Source organism: Drosophila bipectinata, chromosome XL (genome assembly GCF_030179905.1).
Source record: "Drosophila bipectinata strain 14024-0381.07 chromosome XL, DbipHiC1v2, whole genome shotgun sequence".
NCBI classification, from domain to species: domain Eukaryota; kingdom Metazoa; phylum Arthropoda; class Insecta; order Diptera; family Drosophilidae; genus Drosophila; species Drosophila bipectinata.
Window position 1 is genome coordinate 1,832,599 of NC_091734.1, and position 24,405 is coordinate 1,857,003.

A 24,405-nucleotide genomic window follows, 5' to 3' on the forward strand; every position below is an offset into this window, starting at 1 on the left:
TATAGGACTCTTCCTTACCTGGCTGAAGTGTAGGCCGTGCTGGACTTGGAGGCCTCCTGTTCGAGAACCGCTTGCCGGGACCGGCACTGCTCCAGTTCATATTGGAGTTCCACGGTTTCCTGGGTGTGCAGATCCTCCACCTCGAGCAGATGCGCCCGCAGACGTTCCAGATCCCGCATCACCGTGGCCTGCTGCTCCTGGGCCTCCTGCTGCTGTTGCTGGAGGAGGCGTTGATTGGTCTGTTCGGTCAGGAGATTGGTGGTCAGGATGTCGGACTTCTCCTTCAAGAAGGCAATCTGATCCTGCAGCTTCTCACGCTCCTTGGTGAGCTCCTTCAGTTGCAGCTCCACGGGCTGGAGTCTCTGGATCTCGGCGTAGTACTGGGTATTCTCCAGATGCTTCTGCTGGAGGGCCTTGATCAGCTCCTGCTTCTCCTGGCCGAGAGCCTCCACCGATTGCTGGACCTGCTGCTGCGTCTGGGAGTCCTTCAGCCACTGTTGCTCCTTCTGTTGAATCTCCTCCAGCTGCTTCTGGAGCTCCTGCACCTGTGGGCTGTCTCCGCCACTGTTTTGGAGCAACTCCTCCAGCTTGGCCTTCTCCTCGGTGATGTCTTTCAGTTGTTCCTGCAACTCCGAGAGCTGGACTTCCCGCTGGTTCAGCTTCTCCTGGCAGTCCTGCAGTTGACTGGCCGTGGAGAGGAGTTCCTTCTTCATGGTGGACAGTTGCTGGTTCTGCTCCACTTCCATGAGCTCCTTTTGCTGGTCCAGCTTGTCCTGCTGGAGGAGGAGTTCCCGGATCTTTTCCTGATCCTCCTGGATCTTCTCCTGCAACTTGGCGAGATGATTCTTGTGCTGCTCCACCAGGGACTTTTGTTGGCTGACCTTGGCCTCCAGTTCTTGGCGAAGTGACGGCAGCTCCTCCAGCTCCTGCTCTGCCTTCTCGCGGAGATTGCTCTGCCTATCTAGTTCCAGTTTTGTGTTGGTGAGGATCTCCTCCAGGTTCAGGTTCTCTGCCAGCTTGGCCTCGGCCTTCTCCAGCTTGGCTTTTGTGGCCGCGAGAAGTTCCTTGAGCTCGGAACTGTCCGGCTCGGAGGACTCGCGCGACAGCTCCTCCTGCAGCTCACGCTGCGCTTGAAGGGCCACCTCCAGACGCAGCCGGGCATCCTCCAGCTGGCCCTCCAGCTGGACAATCGTCTCCTCGTGGTGCTCCTCGATGGTCTCCAGCTTGTTTCGCTTGAACTTGTCCAGCTCGTTGAGGAGGAGCTCGTTGTTCTTCATCAGCTCGTCGCACTGGAGGATGTACTGCGAGATGTCCGCCTCGAGGGTCTTCTTCTCGTGCTCCGTCACCAGCTGCTGATCCTGGAGCTCCGCCAGGCGCTGCTCCACCACATCGAGCCGGTGCCAGCGCGATCGCAGCGAGCTCCAGGCTCGTTCGAGGACCTGCTGGGGCTGGGAGCTCTCCAGGCGATCCTCCAGCTCGGCCTGGAGCAGGGAGCGCAGCTTCTCCAGGTCAAAGGCACTATCCTCGGACTCGGCCTCGTCCAGATCGGTGATCTCCTGCTTCTCCTCGGCAATGGCCTGCCGGAACTTGGCCTGCGCTATGCTGGCATCAATTTCCTGCCGGAGGCGACTGTTCTCCTCCCGCAGAGTGCCCAGCTGCTCCTCCAGATCCTGGGCATGCCCCTCCTGCTCCGCCTCGGCGTGCAGCTTGAGCTCCTGGTTCTGAACGGTGAGCTGCTGCAGTCTCAGCTGGAGATCCAGCTGGAGCTGCTCCTTCTCCGCCTCGCTCAGGTGGAGGCGCTTCTCCAGCTCCACCAGCTGCTCGCCCAGCAGATTGATGCTCAACTGCTTCTCCAGTTGGCCGTCCTGGAGCTGGCTATTGGTCAGGGCCAGCTCGGAGATTTGGGCCTCCAGGGAGACGAGACGATCGCGCAGCTTCTCCTTGGAGGGGGGAGGAGTGACCTCCGGATCGGGCTCGGAGCCGGCATCCGTTTGACGAACCACTATGAACTCGTCCTCGCTGTGCTTGCCCGTCGACGAGCTCTGGGAGGACGACTCCGAGGTCTTCTTCTCCTTGGTGAGACGCAGTTCCTCCACCTCCTTGATCAGTTTCTCTTTTTCGGCGTCCGCCTGGCGAATCCTTTCAATCAGCTCTGCATTATCCTGGCCCCGTTTCTCCACCAGGACTTGCATTTCGGCCAGTTCGGTGATGCTTCGCTTCAGTTCCTCCTCCTGCTGGCTGACTCTCTGCTGGAGCTCCTCCTGCAGACTCTTGGCGGTGGCCGCCACCTGCCGCAGCTCCTCCAGCTGCTTCTGCTGCCTGGCCTGGGCCAGTTCGTGCTCCACCAGCCGGTCGGCCTGGATCTGCTTCAGCTGGGCCACCTGGCTGGTCAGCTCGGTCTTGTGCTTGAGGACGTCCTGCATGGCCAGTTCGTGCTGGGAGTCCAGCTCCTCCAGCGAGGCATTCAGCTGCTGATTCAGCTCCTCTAGCTCCGAGATGCGGCTGTTCAATCTGGTCACATCCTGGGTGCCCAGGGCTATGTCCACCAGGCCGGAGTCACCGGATCCGGCGGCTCCACCGGTGACTGGCGAGGGCTTGCCGCCTTCACTGGCCACCGGTTCCCAGCACCAGCTGTCCTCCACATTCTGGTCCTCATTTTGCTGTGAAAGAAATAGAAAAAAAATTAATAAAAATTCTATTAATTTTTATTTATTTATCAATTATTTTTTAAGCTCGTATTTATTTTAAAAGTTAGCATTTCTTATGCTGGACATGGCCATGTGGCACTTGTTGCGCAGGCGCCGCTGACTTGGCCGCTATACCGCCCTGCCCGGCCCACCTGCCCCCCGGTGGGAGGGAAAACCAGGTCAATTGGTAGACGCTAATGGCAGGGGCGTCGCCCAGAGGGGGTGGCACTAGGAGGGGAGCCGGCGCGTGAGACATGCGCGCGTTAATGAGTTTATGGATGAGTTGAGCAAAGATGGCGGTCGCTGCCGCTGCCACTGCCGCTGCCGCTGCCTCTGCCTCAGTCGACGTCGACGTTGGCGATAAGGTCCCCGAGTTCCAGTCACAGAAACGAAATCCCCATAAAACCCATGACGAGACGCTTTAATGGGCGCCAACAAAATGGCCGGAGAGTCATAAAAAAAAATTACTTACAAAAAAAAATATGCCTTTAAATGTAAAATACAAAAAAAACTGGCTTAAAAACCTGTTAAAAAAAAATTACAGGCTACGGGAAACCAACCAAGAAATAAATATTTGAAAAAAAAAACACACACAAAAATTGGCAAGTTAATTAAAATTAGCTCAGAAACTGCAAGCACATGTGCGAATATTATAATTATGGCCCCGAAATGATTCATAAAAGGTGGAAAAAAATTAATAAATTACAATACAAGGAATTTAAAATTAAGACAACTGCTTAAGTTGGACGATAAGATTAAAGCCAAATGACGTAGCCCGAAAATGTGATGCATCATCCCATCAAAAGAGGTCTAGTTGGGGATAAAGGGGTTTATGAAGTCTTAAAAATAAAATATAAAATAATATTAAATATTAAATAATTTTTGAGATTTTTGGGGATATAGATTTTTAAGGTTTGATATTTTAAATAGAAATAGTAAACTTTTTAGATTATTTTAAAGTTTAAACATTCTTTAAGTAAGAGAACCTATTCTTCTTTTCAGTTTTTCATTAAAAGGCTTTTCTTTTTTGTCTATAACTTGTTTTTATCTTTAAACTATTATATAGTTCTTCTATATATTTCATTATAATATATTCCAATTACCACTTTTTGTCAAGTGTATTGAAAAAGCCAAAAAGACACTTGTGCAAACTGGGTTATCAACATTAACGACTCGCCGCTAAGAACTTGGCAACAAAGTCAAAGAAACTGTAGACCACACGACTGAAAGAATGAAGACTGAAGACTGGAAGACTGTAGCCTAAAGACTGGGAGATTCAAGAGACCAAAGACCTGATGAGAGAACAGCTTGCAACATGGCCGACACTGGGGTGTGAAAAAAACACTTGTGTTTCATAAACAAATATTGGTAATATTATTCACGCCACTGGTAAGTCTGGTAAGTGGGTATACAGTATCTGGTATATGGTATCTGGTATCTGGATACTCTGGAACACCAATCGATCACATTAACGTCACAACCACACCACAAATGATATGATATGATATCAAATACATATATATATACAAAAATGTATATAGCTTGATTCCATGGAAAAAAAAAGTCATATAGAAATCATAAAAATCCTAACCTAAACATACAGAAATTCGGGCCTCGGCCGATAAGATAAAAATGTTAATGTTGGCGGAAGGGTTAAGGCGTCAGGTTATATAGCTGGGTCTATAGCTCTCTCTCTCTGGAGAGTTCTTTCTGTGGATTTCTGGGAGAGGCTAGACCTTAAGTGGAATAGTTTGCCTAGCAACCGGAAGTTTCATAAAAACTATTTCCGATGAAAAAATAGCATTCAAGTGTGTCACTCGCCATTCAAAGGAATACGAGTTAACACATTTTTTGATAAAGCCAAAATTTTAAGATTAAGTTTTATCTTCCAACAACAAAATATATATATGTAGTATATAGAAACACTTGAACAATCTTTATTTTTTTATGCTACGATGACGTTAGATTATTTCCTAAAAAAAAATCCCACAGTATTATTCATTGGGAACTCTTTCTTACTGATTATATATATTTCTAGTTAATTTTTCTGCAAAAAGTCTACAATTATTGCAATAGTTTCCTCAATTTCCCCTAGTTCTCGAGAAACCCTCCCTATTTTGGCTTCACTTTAATCCTTATCTTATCGTTTCTCCAAAGATATCCGCAGTTTACCCCCCGGTTTCATTTTGTTTATAAATAAACATTAATACTAACATTAACATTTAAGTTTTTCACCCAAAAAGCTAAGATATCTGAACCGAGGATCTCTCGGGTAATGCAACCCCAGGGATTCAAAAACTATATACATATCAGACTCCAATTTCTAAGCGAGAGTGCTCCACTTATTGGATAGTTGTGTGCATATTTATACAACTTGGATTTATATATACATATATATATCTGGTTTTTCTGGGTGTTTGGTTTGAAATTCAAACACGATACATTACCGGGAATTTTGTGTCAGCAAAAGTTCACAGACGATTTTGGAGTTTGAGGTTTGGTTTTATGGAAAACGTACTATATATATACATATATAAGGGTATATAGTATAGAATATAGAGGTAGAGTATGTATACATATATATATTTTATAACGATGGGAATATCTCGGTACTGGTTGCTGGTTGTTTGTTTAGGGAGTGACTTCCAATGCCCATGAAAGGTGGTTCTTCATAGGATCCTCAAATAAAGGTAGTATTATTATTTAATATTTCTTGATTCACTGATAACTTCTATATATGTCTGTTATAATCGAAAGTGAGTAATTTCATTCTCGGATCGATAAGAACTAACTCAATTAAAATCAGGCAGTGAGCCCATGGAAAGAAAATCTTATCTTAAGAATTTGAAATACCAAAAAATCATGGATTGTATCATCTTGTAGAATTTCTAGACATGTCTAAAGAACGTGACAAGGCACCGAGAGAAAATAAAACTCCTATATCCAGCTACATATATATCGCCTCTATTTCCAGCCATTTGTGCATGCCAGTAATGAGTTATAATAAAAATAATAATTTAGTATATGCAGTGCAATAAAACAAAGAGCAAATTACATAGTTAATAAGAGAAGATGTCAAGACGCGACAAAAGTCGAAAGTCAAGGTGTCTAAAATAAAAAAAAAAAAAAACTAAAACGTTAACTAAAAAAAAAAACTGGCTAACAACAACTAGCAAGATGAGTTATTTGCTGCCTCTTTCTGCCGCTAGCAGCCCGTCTCTTTCAAGACGTTATATTCGTTCCGATATTGTAGCTCTCTTGCACTTCGTCCCTTTCCCCTTGGCCTTTCCAAAGTTAATGAGAATTATTAACTCTGACGGCAACAATTACATTTAGTACTAAGCAGTTAGCATTTTTTAGCATTTTTTTTTTACTCAGTTTTTTAAGTAACTTACAGTTTTTTTTTTTCTTCTTCCAAGTGGCTTGTCAGTCAAGGCGATGGGTTTTCAATTTTCATTTTCTGGCAGCTTGGCTTTTAATTTATGGCCAAGTTTTTTTTTGTTGGCCATTGCTCAGTGTTTCTTGTTTAGTTTTTTATTTTTGTTACACAAAACCAACAAAAAATATTTAAAAAAAAAACTAAGAAAAATAAAATACTTGAAAATTGTTCACTTAACGCGATGTAGTGGTAGAGTTTTGGCAGAGTGGGTGTTCCCGAAAAAGCCGGCACCAGCGACGGTAATCGGTTGTTATTATTAAGGTAAAAAAAAAAATATATATAATACAGGTAAGGAGTATATAGTATCAGAATAACGGTAGTTGGAAACGCGACCACTCCGCTCCACGACCGATCGACGAATGATCGCTGCGATTCGCGGTGTTGCGGGAAAAAGCGATACCCGCAGTCGCTCAAAATGCAACCCGAATGCCTCGTCCCCACCCGAACCCTAACCCGAAGCCTGGCCCGAAGCTAGGTGGGAGTGGGATGGCCACCTGCCAAGACAGAGACAGGGATAGATATTTAAAAATGGTGCAACTGTTGCATGTGCATTCTGCCATATAGAGAGATCATTAGGGCCACGAGTCCTGCCATAAGTATGCTAATAAAAATTCTATTTTCGGGCTCTTTATACCCTTGCAGAGGGTATTATAATTTTGTCCAAAAGTGTGCAACGCAGTGAAGGAGACATCTCCGACCCTATAAAGTATATATATTCTTGATCAGGATCACCTCCTGAGTTGATATGAGCATGTCCGTCTGTCCGTCTGTCCGTCTGTCTGTTTCTACGCAAACTAGTCTCTCAGTTTTAAAGCTATCGTCTTGAAACTTTGCACACACCCTTCTTTCCTTTGCACGCAGTATATAAGTCGGAACGGCCCGGATCGGCCGACTATATCCTATAGCTGCCATATAACTGATTGATCGGAAATGGTATAACTTTGGTATTTTTAGAGTTAGAGAGTTCAAATTTCACATGAGAGCTATTTTTGGCAAAATATTACGACATGCCAAATTTCATAAGGATCGGCCGACTATATCCTATAGCTGTCATATAACTGAACGATCGGAAATGACCCAACTTTCGTGTTTTTGAAGATAGAAAGCTGGAATTTAGTACAGACTCTATTTTTGGTCAGTTGATCCAACCTACCAAATTTCATTAGGATCGGCCGACTATATCCTATAGCTGCCATATAACTGAACGATCGGAAATGGTATTTGGTAGAAATATCAACTTTCGTATTTTTGAAGATAGAAGCTTGGGACTTTTTTTAGATTTTGTATTGTAATAAATTGGAGTATATATTCCTATTCCCATAAGGATCGGCCAACTATATCCGATGTTTGCGATATATATCCGGTTTTAACTGCAAGGGTATATAAACTTCGGCTCAGCCCGAAGTTAGCTTTCCTTTCTTGTTTACTTTAATATTATTTTAAATTAGAGAAAATATTAAATTTATAATAGTTTCAGCTTAAGAAAATTGTAAGAAAAATATCGAAAAGAAGCTTTTAATATTTAAGAGTGAAATATACGAACGAATTAATACGTTGTACCATAGCTATGGATGTTTTAAAGACTACAGAGGATCTATAAAGACATACATATATTTCACAAATTTTATCTTATGGGTTTAAGAGTTCTTGTATATATAAGAAACTCTACTGAAAACTGTATGGAATATCTACCTAATGGATCTATGGAATAACATATGGAATCAAACATATTGAAAGTTCTAAAGCATATATTTTTATATTAGGCTTTATATCCTATACTTTTCCCTATATTCCTATATGAACCCTATATATGTACCCTAGAAACCCTATATATTTTCCAACTAAAATAAACTAAAAGCAAAACTTTTATAAATTTAGGAAAGAATTATAAAGAAAAAAATAAACCAAAAATTGTTTAAAAAGAGGAAGTTTTAAAAATACATATTTTCAAATATTCAATTTTCAACTAAAGTATAGAAATTTTAGAATATAGTATAGAATATAGTATAGAATATAGTATAGAATATAGTATAGAGTATAGTGAATATAGAAATTCAATATAGTTCAAAATTCAATACATAACTAAATTTTCGAACTATATTTTAAACAAAAAAAACAATATTTAGAATATATCTCGATATATCTAACGCTTGCAACAAACAAATGTATCATAAAAATAAATTTAAAGTTAGTGTATTTCCAAGATACATTATATCTCAAAAAACCGAAGAATATCTGAAATAAACTTCTTAAATGCAAGCTAAGTTTAGAACCTTAATCTCTACCTCTACTATCCAAAGTAGAAACCCCTAGGCCTCTAAAATATCTCACTCTGAACACTAAAACCTACCCATAGGATATAGGAAATATATAATATTTTCATGTACTATATAGTTTAAAGATATATAACGATATTAGTTATATATATATATCTGGACACGTTGCCAGCAACTTCGACTTGCTCTCCATTTCAAAACTCAAATAATGCGCGTCGGCTATTTAACTTGAAATTAAGAGACGTTTGTTGTTGTTTTTATTTATTTTCTTTCGTTTTTGTTGCTTTGAAAAAAAAATTGTTAATGTATATATGTTATGTTGTTGTTGTTGTTGTTGAATTTTTGTTGGTACCGCTCGAGACGACAGTGCTAGGCTATATTTGCTTATTTTGCTCATTTTGTTTGTTCTCAGCGGTCTGTGTGTGCTATGTGCTCTGGGTTGTGGGCTCTGGGCTCTGGGCTATGGGCTCTGGGTTGTGGACTCTCTACTCTCCAATAACCTAACCTAACCCTCCTCCTCCAATGCCCCAACCCCAGTGACGCCCCTGTGTGGGTCCAAGTCTGGCGCAGCCAACGTAGTTGCTGCTGACGTTGCGTCGCTGCATCAAACGCAAAATTTAACTACAGTGAAGCCTCTTTTTAAACTCTCATATTTTTTATAAAAATATACAAAAAATATATCATATATTTTAGCTTGATATTATTGAAAGTATGCAAGTTTTCGTTAATTTTTCATGACTTTAATGTTAATATTAGGAGGGTTTCTTATTTATTTAAAAATTTAATTATTTAAGAGAAGTTCTAAAAACCATATTCATCCAAAATGTGTTTCTGTTAATCTATATAGTTGTCTAATTTTAATTTATTTGAATCCTTTTTTCTTAATATTTTAATACCTTAATATTAAAGACCAAAGAAAATGTTTCAATTCTTAAGCTTTGTATTAAAAATATTCCCAAAAAATCCAATTTAATGAATATCAACTGTAATTATTTTGCTTTTAGCTGTATGAGTGTTATATATATGTATCTGTGTACTTCTATATATGCACCTATATATCATTTTTTGTAAGTTGTGAGAGCCCGGAGATAGGAACTTGTTAAAAGAAAATAAACAACAAAGATATCCACGACATTAAAAAAAAACAGAAACAGAGGTTTGGCTTAGAAAGGGACGGCAGGATGAGCCCCTCCTGTACCGCTCTCCAAAAAAAAAAAAAAAGTGACATATAGGCATTACGTGTCATGTTAACCCATAGGTTTTTCCATCCATCCATCCGATGATGGTTCCCAACTGAAAACTGACTATATTTTTTTTTGTCCAGACAAGCATAATTGGGAGTATATGATTATAAGGAGTTTATATAGGACTTTATATGGTAATTATTGGTGTATATATGTATATATTTTGTGATTGTTCCATATGGGCCACGTCGTTGACTTTAAGCGGGTTGACTGTTTTTTTGTTGGCAACGCAATCGAGCGTCTGTGTTTAATTAGCAGATAAAAATACAGGCAGCTCATAAAGGTACAAAATACAAAGATATATACATACATATACCTACAGACATATATTTTGGTTTCTAGGCACTTTTTTGTGTTCTACTATCAACAGTTAAAGGGGGGCAGCAGCAGCAAAAAACAAAAAAAAAAAAAAAAACACACGTTGCAGGCGTTAATTAGTTTTGGGGCTTTTCTTTCCTTTTTTTTCTACTATTTTTTTTTATCAGCAAGTCTGTAAGTGAAACAACTGTAACAACAACAGAAACATTTACAAAAAAAAAAAACAAAAAAAAAAAAACGCTTTTCAAATGCATTTCGTTCTGTTGCGAATGCAAATCGAAGAAGCATAGTAGTAGCCAGTCCCCCCCCTGCCTTTTTTTTGTAACCCATCCGTAGTAGTGCCCACCTCCATGTACCACCTTTTCTTAGCTTCCTTGTTCCACATCCATATCAAATTAACGACGACGTTAACATGCGTTAAGTAAAATACACCCAACTATCCACTGGCACACATCCACACCTATCCACACCTATCGCCTCTGTGGCGCCAATTGTTCAAATCGAATTGTATAATGGAATTCCTTCCAATATTTGGGTCTGGAGGTGGGGGGGAAGGAGGTGGGATGCTGTTTTTTTTGGAAAATGTCTGAGAAAAACCCTTTGAGTGGAACAAGATACAAAAAAATATGTGAAGTAAGTTCCATTTTCAATATTGAGGCCAAACAAACGTAAATATCAGGGGCGTAGTCTAAAACTATGTAGGGTAGTATTTTGGGGATTTTAGAGTTTTAGAAAATTCTATACTTATATATGCTTTTTTTAGATTTTTTCTAGAATTTTGAAAATACTTCCTTTTAGTTCTATATCATCTTTTTAGATACTATCATATTTTAAGACCTTTGTTCGAAATCTATCCTTCAGATTTATATATTTTTTCAACAAAATCATGGTTTGTTTTTTCAATAAAATGATACATTTTTAAAGAATTATGATGGTACTTATTTTGCAACTATTTTATTATATTATATTGTAACCATTTCTATAGAAATATTATTAAAGCTCTTTAGTTTCTATAAAAAACTCTATAAGCTTTATTTCAAGAGTTACTTCATTGATTTTCTCAAAGAATTTCATTGGAAATAGATTTAAAATAAGTCCTGTTTAATAACTAAAATATAAAAACAAATAAACACTATGAAAAATACAAGAAAATATTAAATTCCTAGTAAAAGATACAGAAACAGCATTCCTAAGATACAGCATTTCTAAGATACAGCATTTCCTATTAAAAGGATCTATTACTCTTAAAAATCCTTAAAAATTGATCTAAAAAAGCAAAAAATTCCAAAAACTGTGGATTATAGTTAACTAATTCTTTAAATTTTCTTAAAAATAGTCTGAATAAAATTTTCGAGTCCCCCAAAAAATAATACCAACAACTACGCTACTGTCTTAAACAGATACAAGATGCTAACGAACTGCAAAGATAATAAATATTTAAATTGTATTTTATTTGCACACGTTCGATCAATATGTGGAAAACACTCACACACACACCCATACACACACACACACACACACCCATGGCACAACAAAACAATAAGCGGTACGTGCATAAGTTAAAGAAAGCGGTCACCCAAAGGAGCGACAGAGACCGAGTGAGAGTATCCAAACTAGAGAAGAAGATACAAAGATACTGGGAGGCGACACAGATGCGGATACGGATGCAGATCGATGACGAAATTCATTGACGTATGATCCGATCTGGGTTGAAACTTCAAAAAAAAAAAAAAAGAAACGAAACACGAGATGAAAGACTTAAGATTCCAAAGAATCAGAAAAATCAGAAGAATCGGTAGACTTGAAAATTGAAGAAGACTGGGCAAGACTGGAGTAAATGGCATAAATGTACATAGCACTTGGAAAGGCGATCCATTAGGTGCGAGTATCTGGCGGATAGGTAGATGGGTAGATACTAGTTACCTGGCAACACGGACGACGGACCTACAAAAACCCGAGACCCCAGACCCCGAGAGATAATGAAGTCGATGTCGATGTCGAAGAGGATGAAGACCGTACCGCCAGTCTTCTGAGTGTATCTGTATGTGTGTGTGTGTGTGTGTTGCCATCCATTTAACACATTGCTGTTAAAATTCAGACAAGAAATCAAATTCAAATAACGCGCTTCAATTCGACCGCTCTACAACCCCAAATGCTCTGTCTCTTTTTAACTTTTCCTAACCATCTCTTTCTATCTTTTCTTTAAAATTTTATTTTTTTTGTAGTTGTTATATTTTAGATGGAAATAATGATTAACTAGGTCTAGATGGAGGTTGGTACTTCTATTCAAGCTTGGTTTCTAGAGGTTTTGGGTTTGGTATTTTTTGAAAAATTAAAACAAAGCGTTTTTGAATTCAAAAAAATACCAACCATGAACTAAAATAAATTCTGCTTGGAGATCCAAGTTTTAGTTTATTTTTTGAATATTTAGGAAGGAAATGGGATATACCATAACAAGATATAGTTCTCTAAATTCTACTTACAAGCTTGAACATTTAAGATCTAGTCTCTGCTTTTTGGTATTTTTTCGAAAAAAAGACGTTTTTCAAATGAAAAAAAATACTCAAAAAAAGGGACTTATTGCCACAAAGTATCAGTTAAAAAAACTAATCTACATGATTAATTTTGGTATATTTTAAAGCTTTTATCTTTAGGATATGCTTAAAATATGCTTGTATTCTAGACTCCAATATTCTGATATAATTCCCAAGCCCTAAAGATGATTCACTTTCATAGAATACAAACCAGTACCTTTTACAACCACAATCTTGATTCACAAACTCAACAATTCGTATGTATGTATATCTTATCTTTTGGAAAATGTCTCACCTCTATTTGATGTGAATTTTCCTTCCGCTGCCACAACTATTTACATTTTTATTGGAAAATTCATTGAAATTGTTCTCGTTTAACGATAACTAAGTGAAAAAGCAAATATTAAGGAATAAGGAAGGTAACATTTAAGTGAAAATCAAATAAAAGCAACAATTTCTATGAAATAATCATGGAAAAAAACGTTGAATTATTTCCTTCAATTTGTTAAACTATTTTATGATTTAAAAACCATTAGGAGATTCTAGTTAATCCATTATTTATACATTAGTTTTAAGTCTTGTTGTTTATTTTATTTGGTTTCTTTGTTAGTTTTCTCTTTTTTTTTTGTGACTGATTTTTGCAGTGACTTTGACTAACAGATGAACATACAATACATTTCCATATTGTGGACTTGGGTGTTTATGCAACTGCGCGACTTGCCAATAAAAATTGCCAAAACGCAGTGCCCCCTCCCCCATCACCCTGACCATTTCTTAGTATTTTTCCAGTGCAAAAAGTCTGGGCCATAAATATATGGGCGCTTAAATTTCGTCATTTACGGCCCGACTGGCCTGCAAACGGCTCGCAAAATATACAAAAAAAAATGCAAAAAAAAAATCTTTTTTATAATTTAATGCTTATTAGCATTTGTTTTCCAGTCAGTCAGTCAGTCACTCATTCACTCATTCACTCACTCACTCACTCAGTCAGTCAGTCATTCAGTTTAAAGTGGGCTGCCATGGGCGGTGGGTAGGGGGTGTCAGGAGGGCCAACCTGACAGCCAACCGCAAGCCAAAAGCCAAGAAGGCTATGTGAAATTAACCACAAAAATAATTACAAGACAAAGAAGCTGGCTGGCTGGGGGCGCTGGGGGGCGGCTTGCCGGTTAGTAGAGGGCGTGGCCGGCTTAGAGGCCACCATCTGTTGGTTAAACACTAATCCGTCAATCTTCGATATAAATCAGTCGAAAGAATGCCACAAATCTGCCAGCAATCGAGTGTCGAGCACCTTGCGTGACAAATGCATTTTGGCCATTTTTAATAAACGGTAAAGGGGAAAGAGGGGGTGCTACAAGGGGTTAACAGGGGCGTTTTTTTGGTAAAGGGGGTTCTTTAAATTAGAATTCTTATAAAAACTAAAAATTAAGAAAATAAATATAGATATAGATATAGATATAGAATAAGTAAGATAAAAGTTCGATTTTGAGCTTTAAAATTAAATGTTAATTTTTATAGTCTTCTTTTATATTATTTAATTATCATATACTTTAAACTATATAGTTTTCTTTTAATAATCTTATTCTTTTAAATATCTTATTCTTTTTAATGATAATTATTTTTATAAAAATTTAGAAAGAGCGGCCCTCAAAACCCCTACCCAGCTCTCGTTTAGCCCCTGTTTTTGGATCTGCATGTGCATCTGAATCTGATGACTGAAATCTCAAAAAGGTGCCCCTTTCTCGGCCCCCACCGCCCCTCCCCTGGGCCACAAACCCCCCGAAAAACACATGCAATTACAAGCGAAGGTTAAACGCGACGCGAATTGAGCAACTCACCGGCGGCACCAGCACCAGCAGCAGTCGTGGCAACCCTGCTAAAAATGAATACCGAGGGACCACACTACCCTGCACTCCCACTCCCACTCCCACCGCCCCTAGCCACCTGCCACCCACTCTCTAGCCCCCTGTGCAACAAAAAAAAGCCACCATTTAGGCCTCAAAAGCTAGCACAGCTCGTTAGAAGCACGCGAAGCTAAATGGAAACGGAAATGGACGTGGATCGTGGATTTGGATTTGCTTTTTGATTTTTGTTTTAGAATTTTTGTCTTTGATTTTGGCTTTGAATTTGCATTTGCTTGCAGCGCCACCTGTGTGTGAGTTATGCGTGTGATAGTCGCTATCGCTGGGTCTGGCCTCATTCACAGGCTTCTAAGTGATTTGGTCTAAGATTTTAAAATCTTTGTCTTAAATTAGAGAACGGTTGTTGTTGAATAAAAATACTAATTTAAATTAAACATTAAAGATCATAAAAAGACCACTGAATATGATAGATAGATATGTATACTAGACTAATTCATACCCGGTACTTGTGGAAGAAAGAAATAGTATTCCTTTAGTGATATTTTAAAGTATTTACAATAAGTTTAATATCTTAAAATACATATATGATCTTACAGGTCCTTAGAATAATTTTAAAAATGCTTCTCTTTTTATTTAAATTGATTTTTATAATTAAATAATTCCAATAGTTTATTTAGTAACCCGCCAACTGTCTTTAACATTACTGCTTTATTTGCAAACATAATGAAAAGACTTTGACCTCTAAACACCCTCGCTTTTCTTAGCCATTTTCCATTTCTGTGTTAGCCTTTTGATGGCAGTTAGCAAAAATTGGTCAGAGCAATTGTTTATGGAAACCCACAAGCAACCAAACAATGTCAGTCAACAGAAAAAAAAAAACAAATCAAGAGTTAGTACTACTGGTAACAACAAATTTTATAAAATAATTGCAGGTCTCCGCTGACAACACAGCAATATAGGAATATATGGCAGCAACATCTACAACAGCAACCTGCAACCTGCAACTGCACTTAGCGACATGCAACGTTTGGCTTTGGGTCAGTTGGTGGGAAATTCGAAGGGGGGTGGGCCTTCAGAGGGGGGCTTGTGGTGGGAGAGTGGGTGGTTTCGATTCAAAAATTGTCATTTTCATTCGTGCTTAGGTGAGCTGGAAAAAAAAAACAAACAATAATAGAACAGCAACTAACTTTGATGATTGCATTATCATCATCGTCATCATCATAGCTGAATGATTTTGCTGACCATAAGTGCAGGTCCCTCGCTGTCTATTAACAATACGATAGTTACTACGATTATTAAATATATGTATGTAGATATATAGAGAGGTATCAGAGGTATACATCAGACTTTGATACCCAGGGCTAAAAACAAGAGTATAATAGTATGGTATAATAGAGGTTTAGTTTAGGGTTTAGAAGTTTTAAGACTTCTCTGTTAATAAAAGTTAAATATTTTGAAAAGGTTTATATTCTTTAATTTAATACATATTTATTATCATAGTGATTTTAAGTATCATATAATATTCGAACCCCCAAACTATATCATACCACTATAGCCAATAGCAAGCATGACTTGTTGGGCTCTAAATATTATTGGGAGTAGGTTGAACTAAAAAAAAATAAACCGATCTTTAGAATATAAAACTAAATAGTTTTACGAAGCTAAAAAATTAATAAACTTGGAAGGAAATAATTTGTAAAATAAAACAATTAAACAACAAACATTTTCGCTTGAAAAAATCAAGACAGAAAGTTCCTTCTTCCCCCACTTCCTCTAATTCTTCGAATTTTTTAAGATTCACCTTAAAAAAATATATAAATATTTATAATAAATAATCTAAACACGTGGTTAGAAAACTAAAAACAAAGAATTATGAAAAATCGGACACGGAGAGCCCACGATCCGTATCCAATGGCTGGAAAATGTCGCCCAAAAGTCAGTAGCGCGGGCGGCAAGGAGGCCACGAGGGGGCCAAAGGTAATAGCCGAGGGGGAAAAGGGGGTGTAGGGAGGCAGAGGAGTCAATAAGGTAGCAACAAGTGCAGCTGGGACACATTTGACACAGTTTGGCCGAGCGTAACAAACCGCGTTTATCAAATGGAACTCGATTTGGTTTCGGTTTCGGTTTCGCTCTGGCTCTCCCCCGAAGTTGACGTGTCCAAAAACAAAATATTACTTAAAAAAATATATATATAGAAATGTATATATATATTTTAAAGTATGCATCTAGTATCATCTGTATTATATATACATATACCCTAGATATCTCACTAAATTAGCCATCAAAGCGACCAATCAACATTTCCGCTCTAATGAAATCCGACCAAGATTGGAACAGTTTTTCATTTTTTTTTGTTTCAGTTTTTTTTTTTTTAGGTTACAACATAATAATGATTTCATATTTTTGTGTTTATATTTTCTGTTAAATCATTGTTCTAAATCTTGAAACTATTTGGGAGTAGAGTATTGAAATAATCAGAGTATTAAGCAGTCGGAAATAGGAATAGAAATATAGCACCCCTATATTTGGGAGGATAGGAGTTTTGAAAATGAATGAATAATATATTAAACTAAGTATATAGTTTATAAGCTTTAAATATTTAATAATTAGCAGAGAGTCTAACAAAACTTTAAGCCCTTCAAATACACCCATTATAAGTCTGAGTTTAATTAAAATTGAAATACTCTTTAGAAATATTAATAAATAAGGTTTAATATTTTTCAAAATAAACTTTAACCCCTTTTTTTGTTTAAATATCTCTCTAAAAAAAGTCTCTCCAAAAACCCTTTACTCAATTATATAATTTCAAATTAGAAAACCATGTTTCTAAGCTTTACTTTGATCACAACTAATTCACCCACTCCCCCGCCCATTTAATAGCTCATTATCATCGCCAGGTGCGTGTTCGTTGCCTCGTGTCGAATATTTTTTAATAGTATATGGATATTTTTTGTTTAAATCTGACGCTCACACAATCATTAACAATTAAACCAATTTTTTCCCTCATATAATGCAACGGCCATAAAAGAATAGTATACATATGGAGGTACATAGATGGAAAACTTTGCATCAACTCACCCAAATTAAAGACCAACAAATGACACATCAAAAGCACTCAAAAAAAAATATATATACAATATAAAATTAAATTAAAAAAAAATATATAGAATAACAGAGTTATTTTTAAGAGTTTTTCACATGTATTAATTTTTTTTTTGGAAATTCAAAACGCGTTTTAGTTTCTTTCTTTTTGGTAACACTTTATGCGGGCGTTTTGGTAACGATCGCCTAGAACCGAATGAATAGAATTCAGCAGGTGACCCGGGCTTTTATAGGAGTGGTAACAACCCTTTCCGATTTCCCGATCCTGGCCAGCTTGCCACCAAGCCCGGATAAGATAACCAGAAACATGGTGCCATGCCATGCAGATGTCCCAAATGCCCGCCTAATGGGGATGATAATGGCCCAAAATGGGGAGGTTCCATATATGCATATATACATATATACCGATATAGGGATAGTGGGTTTTCGATGAGGATGAGGATGAGGCACACTTATCGCCTGCCGTCGTAATTATGCAAAACAATATGGTGGCAGAGCTATCGATCCAATAGATAACCGGATATACTCAGCGGGTAGATAGGCCCAGAATGCGAGAATATATATATATCATTAAATAAATCAGATATTATTAAATACAAGTTAAAAATAAATTAGATCATACGAAAATATATTGAAATTTATTCATTAATATTTCACCATTACTTAATTAAATCTTAGAATCAAGTTTCCAGATTTTTCTTCTCTATATAGAGATAAGGGGGGTATGTGGTTTATCTATAAACAGAAATGATGCAATTGTCTCTTATAATTTATGTCCCTGATTTCGATGGGAAATCAATGGTCATTTTAACATTTTCGATTAGCTAATCAGCTTTTATACAGAACAAGGATATATAGGGGTGAATATAGTGATAGATCATGGATATTTTTCATAAGCTTTTAAATAAAAACTAAATAAAACTAAAGCCATAATCTACAGTGCAGTTGTGTTATTAGAACTTCAGGATAGGTTCAGGTTTTCCAACCCCCTTTTTCAATCAGAGCCAAAAATGGGGGATAATATATATCGAAAGATAAAGGGCCTATGGGGTCAGAGACTAAATCTGAAAAAAAAAACTGAATACGAAATCAAATAGAAAATTTCATAATTTCGTTTTCCACCGAATGCCAAAAAAAAAGATGGGCGGGGAAATCGGTTGAACTTATCTTGCCACACTTTGTGTGTGGCATCAGGTAAAAATAACAAAAAGAGGCAACCTAAAGATAAAATATCAGATCCCCGTATAAGGGGAGGGTCCTCCTACCGCCATCCCATCCGTGGAATGTACCATTATATATACGTGGAAGTGTATATATTGTAGCATACCGTTTATCAAAGTTTAAATATTAATTCAGGGATATAACCAAAAGAGGAGAGTCCGAGGCTTATCTTTTGGGTTGATAAAATTGTGTCAACATTCGAGGAGGGCATTGGTTCATGGAACGAAGAAAGGGCACCGGAAATGGAAGTAGAAATGCACAACCAGCAGCTGCAGGTTGGCTTTTGTGGGTTTGCCGCTCCGAATAACGAAACTACACGGTATTCGAGCCAAAAACATAAGGTAACATTAGCTGGGTTACATCCAAGAAAGAACTGGCCTATACCAACTGCTATATCTTGGCCAATTCGCATTTGATTGCGAGGTGGAATACATCATAAGATTTCAGGATCGATTCTCCACCAATCTGCATCAAAATCTCTCCACAAAATATTTTTCGAAATTTTTTCCCATTTTTGTGGGGTCTCCCCTGCAAAATCCTGGATTTTCGTATTAGGCCCACATTCATAGCTATAACTCTGTCAATTCTCATCCGATTCTCAAAAAGGACACCTTTAACGATTTGTGGATCGATTCTCCACCAATCTGCATCAAAATCTCTCCACGAAATATTTTTCGAAATTTTTTCCCATTTTTGTGGGGTCTCCCCTGCAAAATCCTGGATTTTCTTAGAAGGCCCACATTTATAGCTATAACTCTGCCAATTCTCATCCGATTCCCAAGAGGGATACCTTTAACGGTTTGTGGATCGATTCTCCACCAATCTGCATCAAAAAAAAAAAATTTTTTTCGAAATTTTTTCCCATTTTTGCGGGTTTTCCCCTGCAAAATCCTGGATTTTCTTATTAGGCCCACATTTATGACTATAACTCTGCCAACTCTCACCCGATTCCCAAGAGGGATACCTTTAACGGTTTGTGGATCGATTCTCCACCAATCTGCATCAAAATCTCTTCACAAAATATTTTTCGAAATTTTTTCCCATTTTTGTGGGTTTTCCCCTGCAAAATCCTGGATTTTCGTACTAGGCCCACATTTATGGCTATAACTCTGCCAATTCTCATCCGATTCCCAAGAGGGATGCCTTTAACGGTTTGTGGATCGATTCTCCACAAATCTGCATCTAAATCTCTCCACAAAATATTTTTCGAAATTTTTTCCCATTTTTGTGGGGTCTCCCCTGCAAAATCCTGGATTTTCTTAGAAGGCCCACATTTATAGCTATAACTCTGCCAATTCTCATCCGATTCCCAAGAGGGATACCTTTAACGGTTTGTGGATCGATTCTCCACCAATCTGCATCAAAAAAAAAAAATTTTTTTCGAAATTTTTTCCCATTTTTGCGGGTTTTCCCCTGCAAAATCCTGGATTTTCTTATTAGGCCCACATTTATGACTATAACTCTGCCAACTCTCACCCGATTCCCAAGAGGGATACCTTTAACGGTTTGTGGATCGATTCTCCACCAATCTGCATCAAAATCTCTTCACAAAATATTTTTCGAAATTTTTTCCCATTTTTGTGGGTTTTCCCCTGCAAAATCCTGGATTTTCGTACTAGGCCCACATTTATGGCTATAACTCTGCCAATTCTCATCCGATTCCCAAGAGGGATGCCTTTAACGGTTTGTGGATCGATTCTGCACCAATCTGCATCAAAATCTGTACACAAAATATTTTTCAAAATTTTTTCCCATTTCTGTGGGGTCTCCCTTGCAAAATCCTGGATTTTCGTACTAGGCCCACATTTATAGCTATAACTCTGCCAATTCTCATCCGATTCCCAAGAGGGATGCCTTTAACGGTTTGTGGATCGATTCTGCACCAATCTGCATCAAAATCTGTACACAAAATATTTTTCGAAATTTTTTCCCATTTTTGTGGGTTTTCCCCTGCAAAATCCTGGATTTTCGTATTAGGCCCACATTTATGACTATAACTCTGCCAACTCTCACCCGATTCCCAAGAGGGATACCTTTAACGGTTTGTGGATCGATTCTCTACCAATCTGCATCAAAATCTCTCCACAAAATATTTTTCGAAATTTTTTCCCATTTTTGTGGGGTCTCCCCTGCAAAATCCTGGATTTTCTTAGAAGGCCCACATTTATAGCTATAACTCTGCCAATTCTCATCCGATTCCCAAGAGGGATGCCTTTAACGGTTTGTGGATCGATTCTCCACAAATCTGCATCTAAATCTCTCCACAAAATATTTTTCGAAATTTTTTCCCATTTTTGTGGGGTCTCCCCTGCAAAATCCTGGATTTTCGTACTAGGCCCACATTTATAGCTATAACTCTGCCAATTCTCATCCGATTCCCAAGAGGGATGCCTTTAACGGTTTGTGGATCGATTCTCCACAAATCTGCATCTAAATCTCTCCACAAAATATTTTTCGAAATTTTTTCCCATTTTTGTGGGGTCTCCCTTGCAAAATCCTGGATTTTCGTACTAGGCCCACATTTATGGCTATAACTCTGCCAACTCTCACCCGATTCCCAAGAGGGATACCTTTAACGGTTTGTGGATCGATTCTCTACCAATCTGCATCAAAATCTCTCCACAAAATATTTTTCGAAATTTTTTCCCATTTTTGTGGGGTCTCCCCTGCAAAATCCTGGATTTTCTTAGAAGGCCCACATTTATAGCTATAACTCTGCCAATTCTCATCCGATTCCCAAGAGGGATGCCTTTAACGGTTTGTGGATCGATTCTCCACAAATCTGCATCTAAATCTCTCCACAAAATATTTTTCGAAATTTTTTCCCATTTTTGTGGGGTCTCCCCTGCAAAATCCTGGATTTTCGTACTAGGCCCACATTTATAGCTATAACTCTGCCAATTCTCATCCGATTCCCAAGAGGGATGCCTTTAACGGTTTGTGGATCGATTCTCCACAAATCTGCATCTAAATCTCTCCACAAAATATTTTTCGAAATTTTTTCCCATTTTTGTGGGGTCTCCCCTGCAAAATCCTGGATTTTCGTACTAGGCCCACATTTATGGCTATAACTCTGCCAATTCCTATCCGATTTCCAAAAGGGATGCCTTTAACGGTTTGTGGATCGATTCTCCACCAATCTGCATCAAAATCTCCCCACAAAATATTTTTCGAAATTTTTTCCCATTTTTGTGGGGTCTCCCCTGCAAAATCCTGGATTTTCGTACTAGGCCCACATTTATGGCTATAACTCTGCCAATTCTCATCCGATTCCCAAGAGGGATGCCTTTAACGGTTTGTGGATCGATTCTCCACAAATCTGCATCTAAATCTCTCCACAAAATATTTTTCGAAATTTTTTCCCATTTTTGTGGGGTCTCCCCTGCAAAATCCTGGATTTTCTTAGAAGGCCCACATTTATAGCTATAACTCTGCCAATTCTCATCCGATTCCCAAGAGGGATACCTTTAACGGTTTGTGGATCGATTCTCCACCAATCTGCATCAAAATCTCTTCACAAAATATTTTTCGAAATTTTTTCCCATTTTTGTGGGGTCTCCCCTGCAAAATCCTGGATTTTCGTATAAGGCCCACATTTATAGCTATAACTCTGCCAATTCTCATCCGATTCCCAAGAGGGATGCCTTTTACGGTTTGTGGATCGATTCTCCACAAATCTGCATCTAAATCTCTCCACAAAATATTTTTCGAAATTTTTTCCCATTTTTGTGGGGTCTCCCCTGCAAAATCCTGGATTTTCGTACTAGGCCCACATTTATGGCTATAACTCTGCCAATTCCTATCCGATTTCCAAACGGAATACCTTAAACGATTTGTGGATCGATTCTGCACAAATCTGCATCTAAATCTCTCCACAAAATATTTTTTGAAATTTTTTCCCATTTTTGTGGGGTCTCCCCTGCAAAATCCTGGATTTTCGTACTAGGCCCACATTTATGGCTATAACTCTGCCAATTCCTATCCGATTTCCAAACGGAATACCTTAAACGATTTGTGGATCGATTCTGCACAAATCTGCATCTAAATCTCTCCACAAAATATTTTTTGAAATTTTTTCCCATTTTTGTGGGGTCTCCCCTGCAAAATCCTGGATTTTCGTACTAGGCCCACATTTATGGCTATAACTCTGCCAATTCCTATCCGATTTCCAAACGGAATACCTTAAACGATTTGTGGATCGATTCTGCACAAATCTGCATCTAAATCTCTCCACAAAATATTTTTTGAAATTTTTTCCCATTTTTGTGGGGTCTCCCCTGCAAAATCCTGGATTTTCGTACTAGGCCCACATTTATGGCTATAACTCTGCCAATTCCTATCCGATTTCCAAACGGAATACCTTAAACGATTTGTGGATCGATTCTGCACAAATCTGCATCTAAATCTCTCCACAAAATATTTTTTGAAATTTTTTCCCATTTTTGTGGGGTCTCCCCTGCAAAATCCTGGATTTTCGTATAGGGCCCACATTTATGGCTATAACTCTGCCAATTCTCATCCGATTCCCAAGAGGGATGCCTTTAACGGTTTGTGGATCGATTCTCCACCAATCTGCATCAAAATCTCTGCACAAAATATTTTTCGAAATTTTTTCCCATTTTTGTGGGGTCTCCCCTGCAAAATCCTTGACCCCAGCACATTGGACCCCTATCCATGCCTATATGTCTTCCAATTTTTAACCGATTATGAGGAGGTATACTTCAAAACGTTCCTGGATGGGTTCTCCATCGTTAAACTGCAACAAACCGTTTCAACAAAATATTTTCAACAAATTTTTCCAATTTCCTCCAACCTCCTGCCCCTTGCAATTCTGAATTTCTAGCAAAGCCTATGTCTCTTTCAATTAGCATTGTTTCGAAAGGGGTTTGCTCAAGTTATCGTTACTCTACGAAGTCACCTTGCAAAACAAGACGTTAACTAATACCCTAAAAGATTAATACATACGAACATACATATATCTTTTATAAAAAAAAAATTAAAACAAACGAATATTGAACATTTTTGCTTGGTCACCTTGTCAAATTGAAACATTCTGCGCCATAGATGGTTGGACAAATGGTATATCCATTTTTCCCAGTACAACTAGGCCTAAACTTAGTAGAAACCCGCCCGGGAGACTTACGGGTTGTGCTTCTTTGGAGGATGTGTTGCTGGGCGACGACTTGACGGCTCCTTCGTTCTGCGACTTTAGCTTGGCAACCTCCCTGCGAAGTGCTGCAATCTGGGGACCCGACGGGAACAAAACAGAAAAATCGGTTAATTCGCAAAATAATCAAATGGAAATCCCACAAGTGCCGGTTGGGACGAACTGACCTCGCGATCCTTTTGCTCGCAGCGAATGTCCAGCTGTTCCTTTTGCTGCTGCGTCTCGGCGAGAAGGTCGAGGGCGGTTTTGGCCTGGTCCTGGCCTCCCTGGAAATCGGGGTCGCCGGGTCCTGCCGTTTCGGCCAGCACCTCCTGGGCCAAATTAGTCAGCTGGCCCTTCAATGAGGTGAGGCTGTTGTTCAGCCACGACATCTTCACCAGCTGCTCTCTCCCCTCTCTGCGGCGGTACTCCTCTGTCAATCGTTTCGTGGGTTAGATGGTGTCAAGGATGTTGTTTTCTATTTGGCTAGCCGGGATTCTGTTTCCTGCTTCAGGAATTCCAATGTTTTTGTGGGGTATTTTTTGCGTGGCACAAAACAATAACAATAATAAGAGCTCG

General features: G+C 38.7%; 1 protein-coding gene across 2 annotated transcripts in view; it reads right to left on the minus strand.

Moving 5' to 3' along the window:
• The window catches only part of Gmap (Golgi microtubule-associated protein), a 28,254-nt gene extending 3,868 nt beyond the window's left edge, over positions 1-24,386 (minus strand). Inside the window, exons 1-3 of one of the 2 annotated variants that reach the window (XM_043210111.2) lie at positions 24,015-24,386; positions 23,824-23,922; positions 19-2,660 (exon numbers count right to left, since the gene is read on the minus strand). In XM_043210111.2, coding sequence (XP_043066046.1) covers positions 19-2,660; positions 23,824-23,922; positions 24,015-24,218 — 2,945 coding nt within the window. In that variant the 5' untranslated portion in view covers positions 24,219-24,386. Of the gene's footprint in view, positions 1-18; positions 2,661-6,082; positions 6,469-23,823; positions 23,923-24,014 lie in introns of those variants that run through there. The other variant, XM_070280289.1, reaches the window with a different exon arrangement.
• Positions 24,387-24,405: the final 19 nt, after the last annotated feature.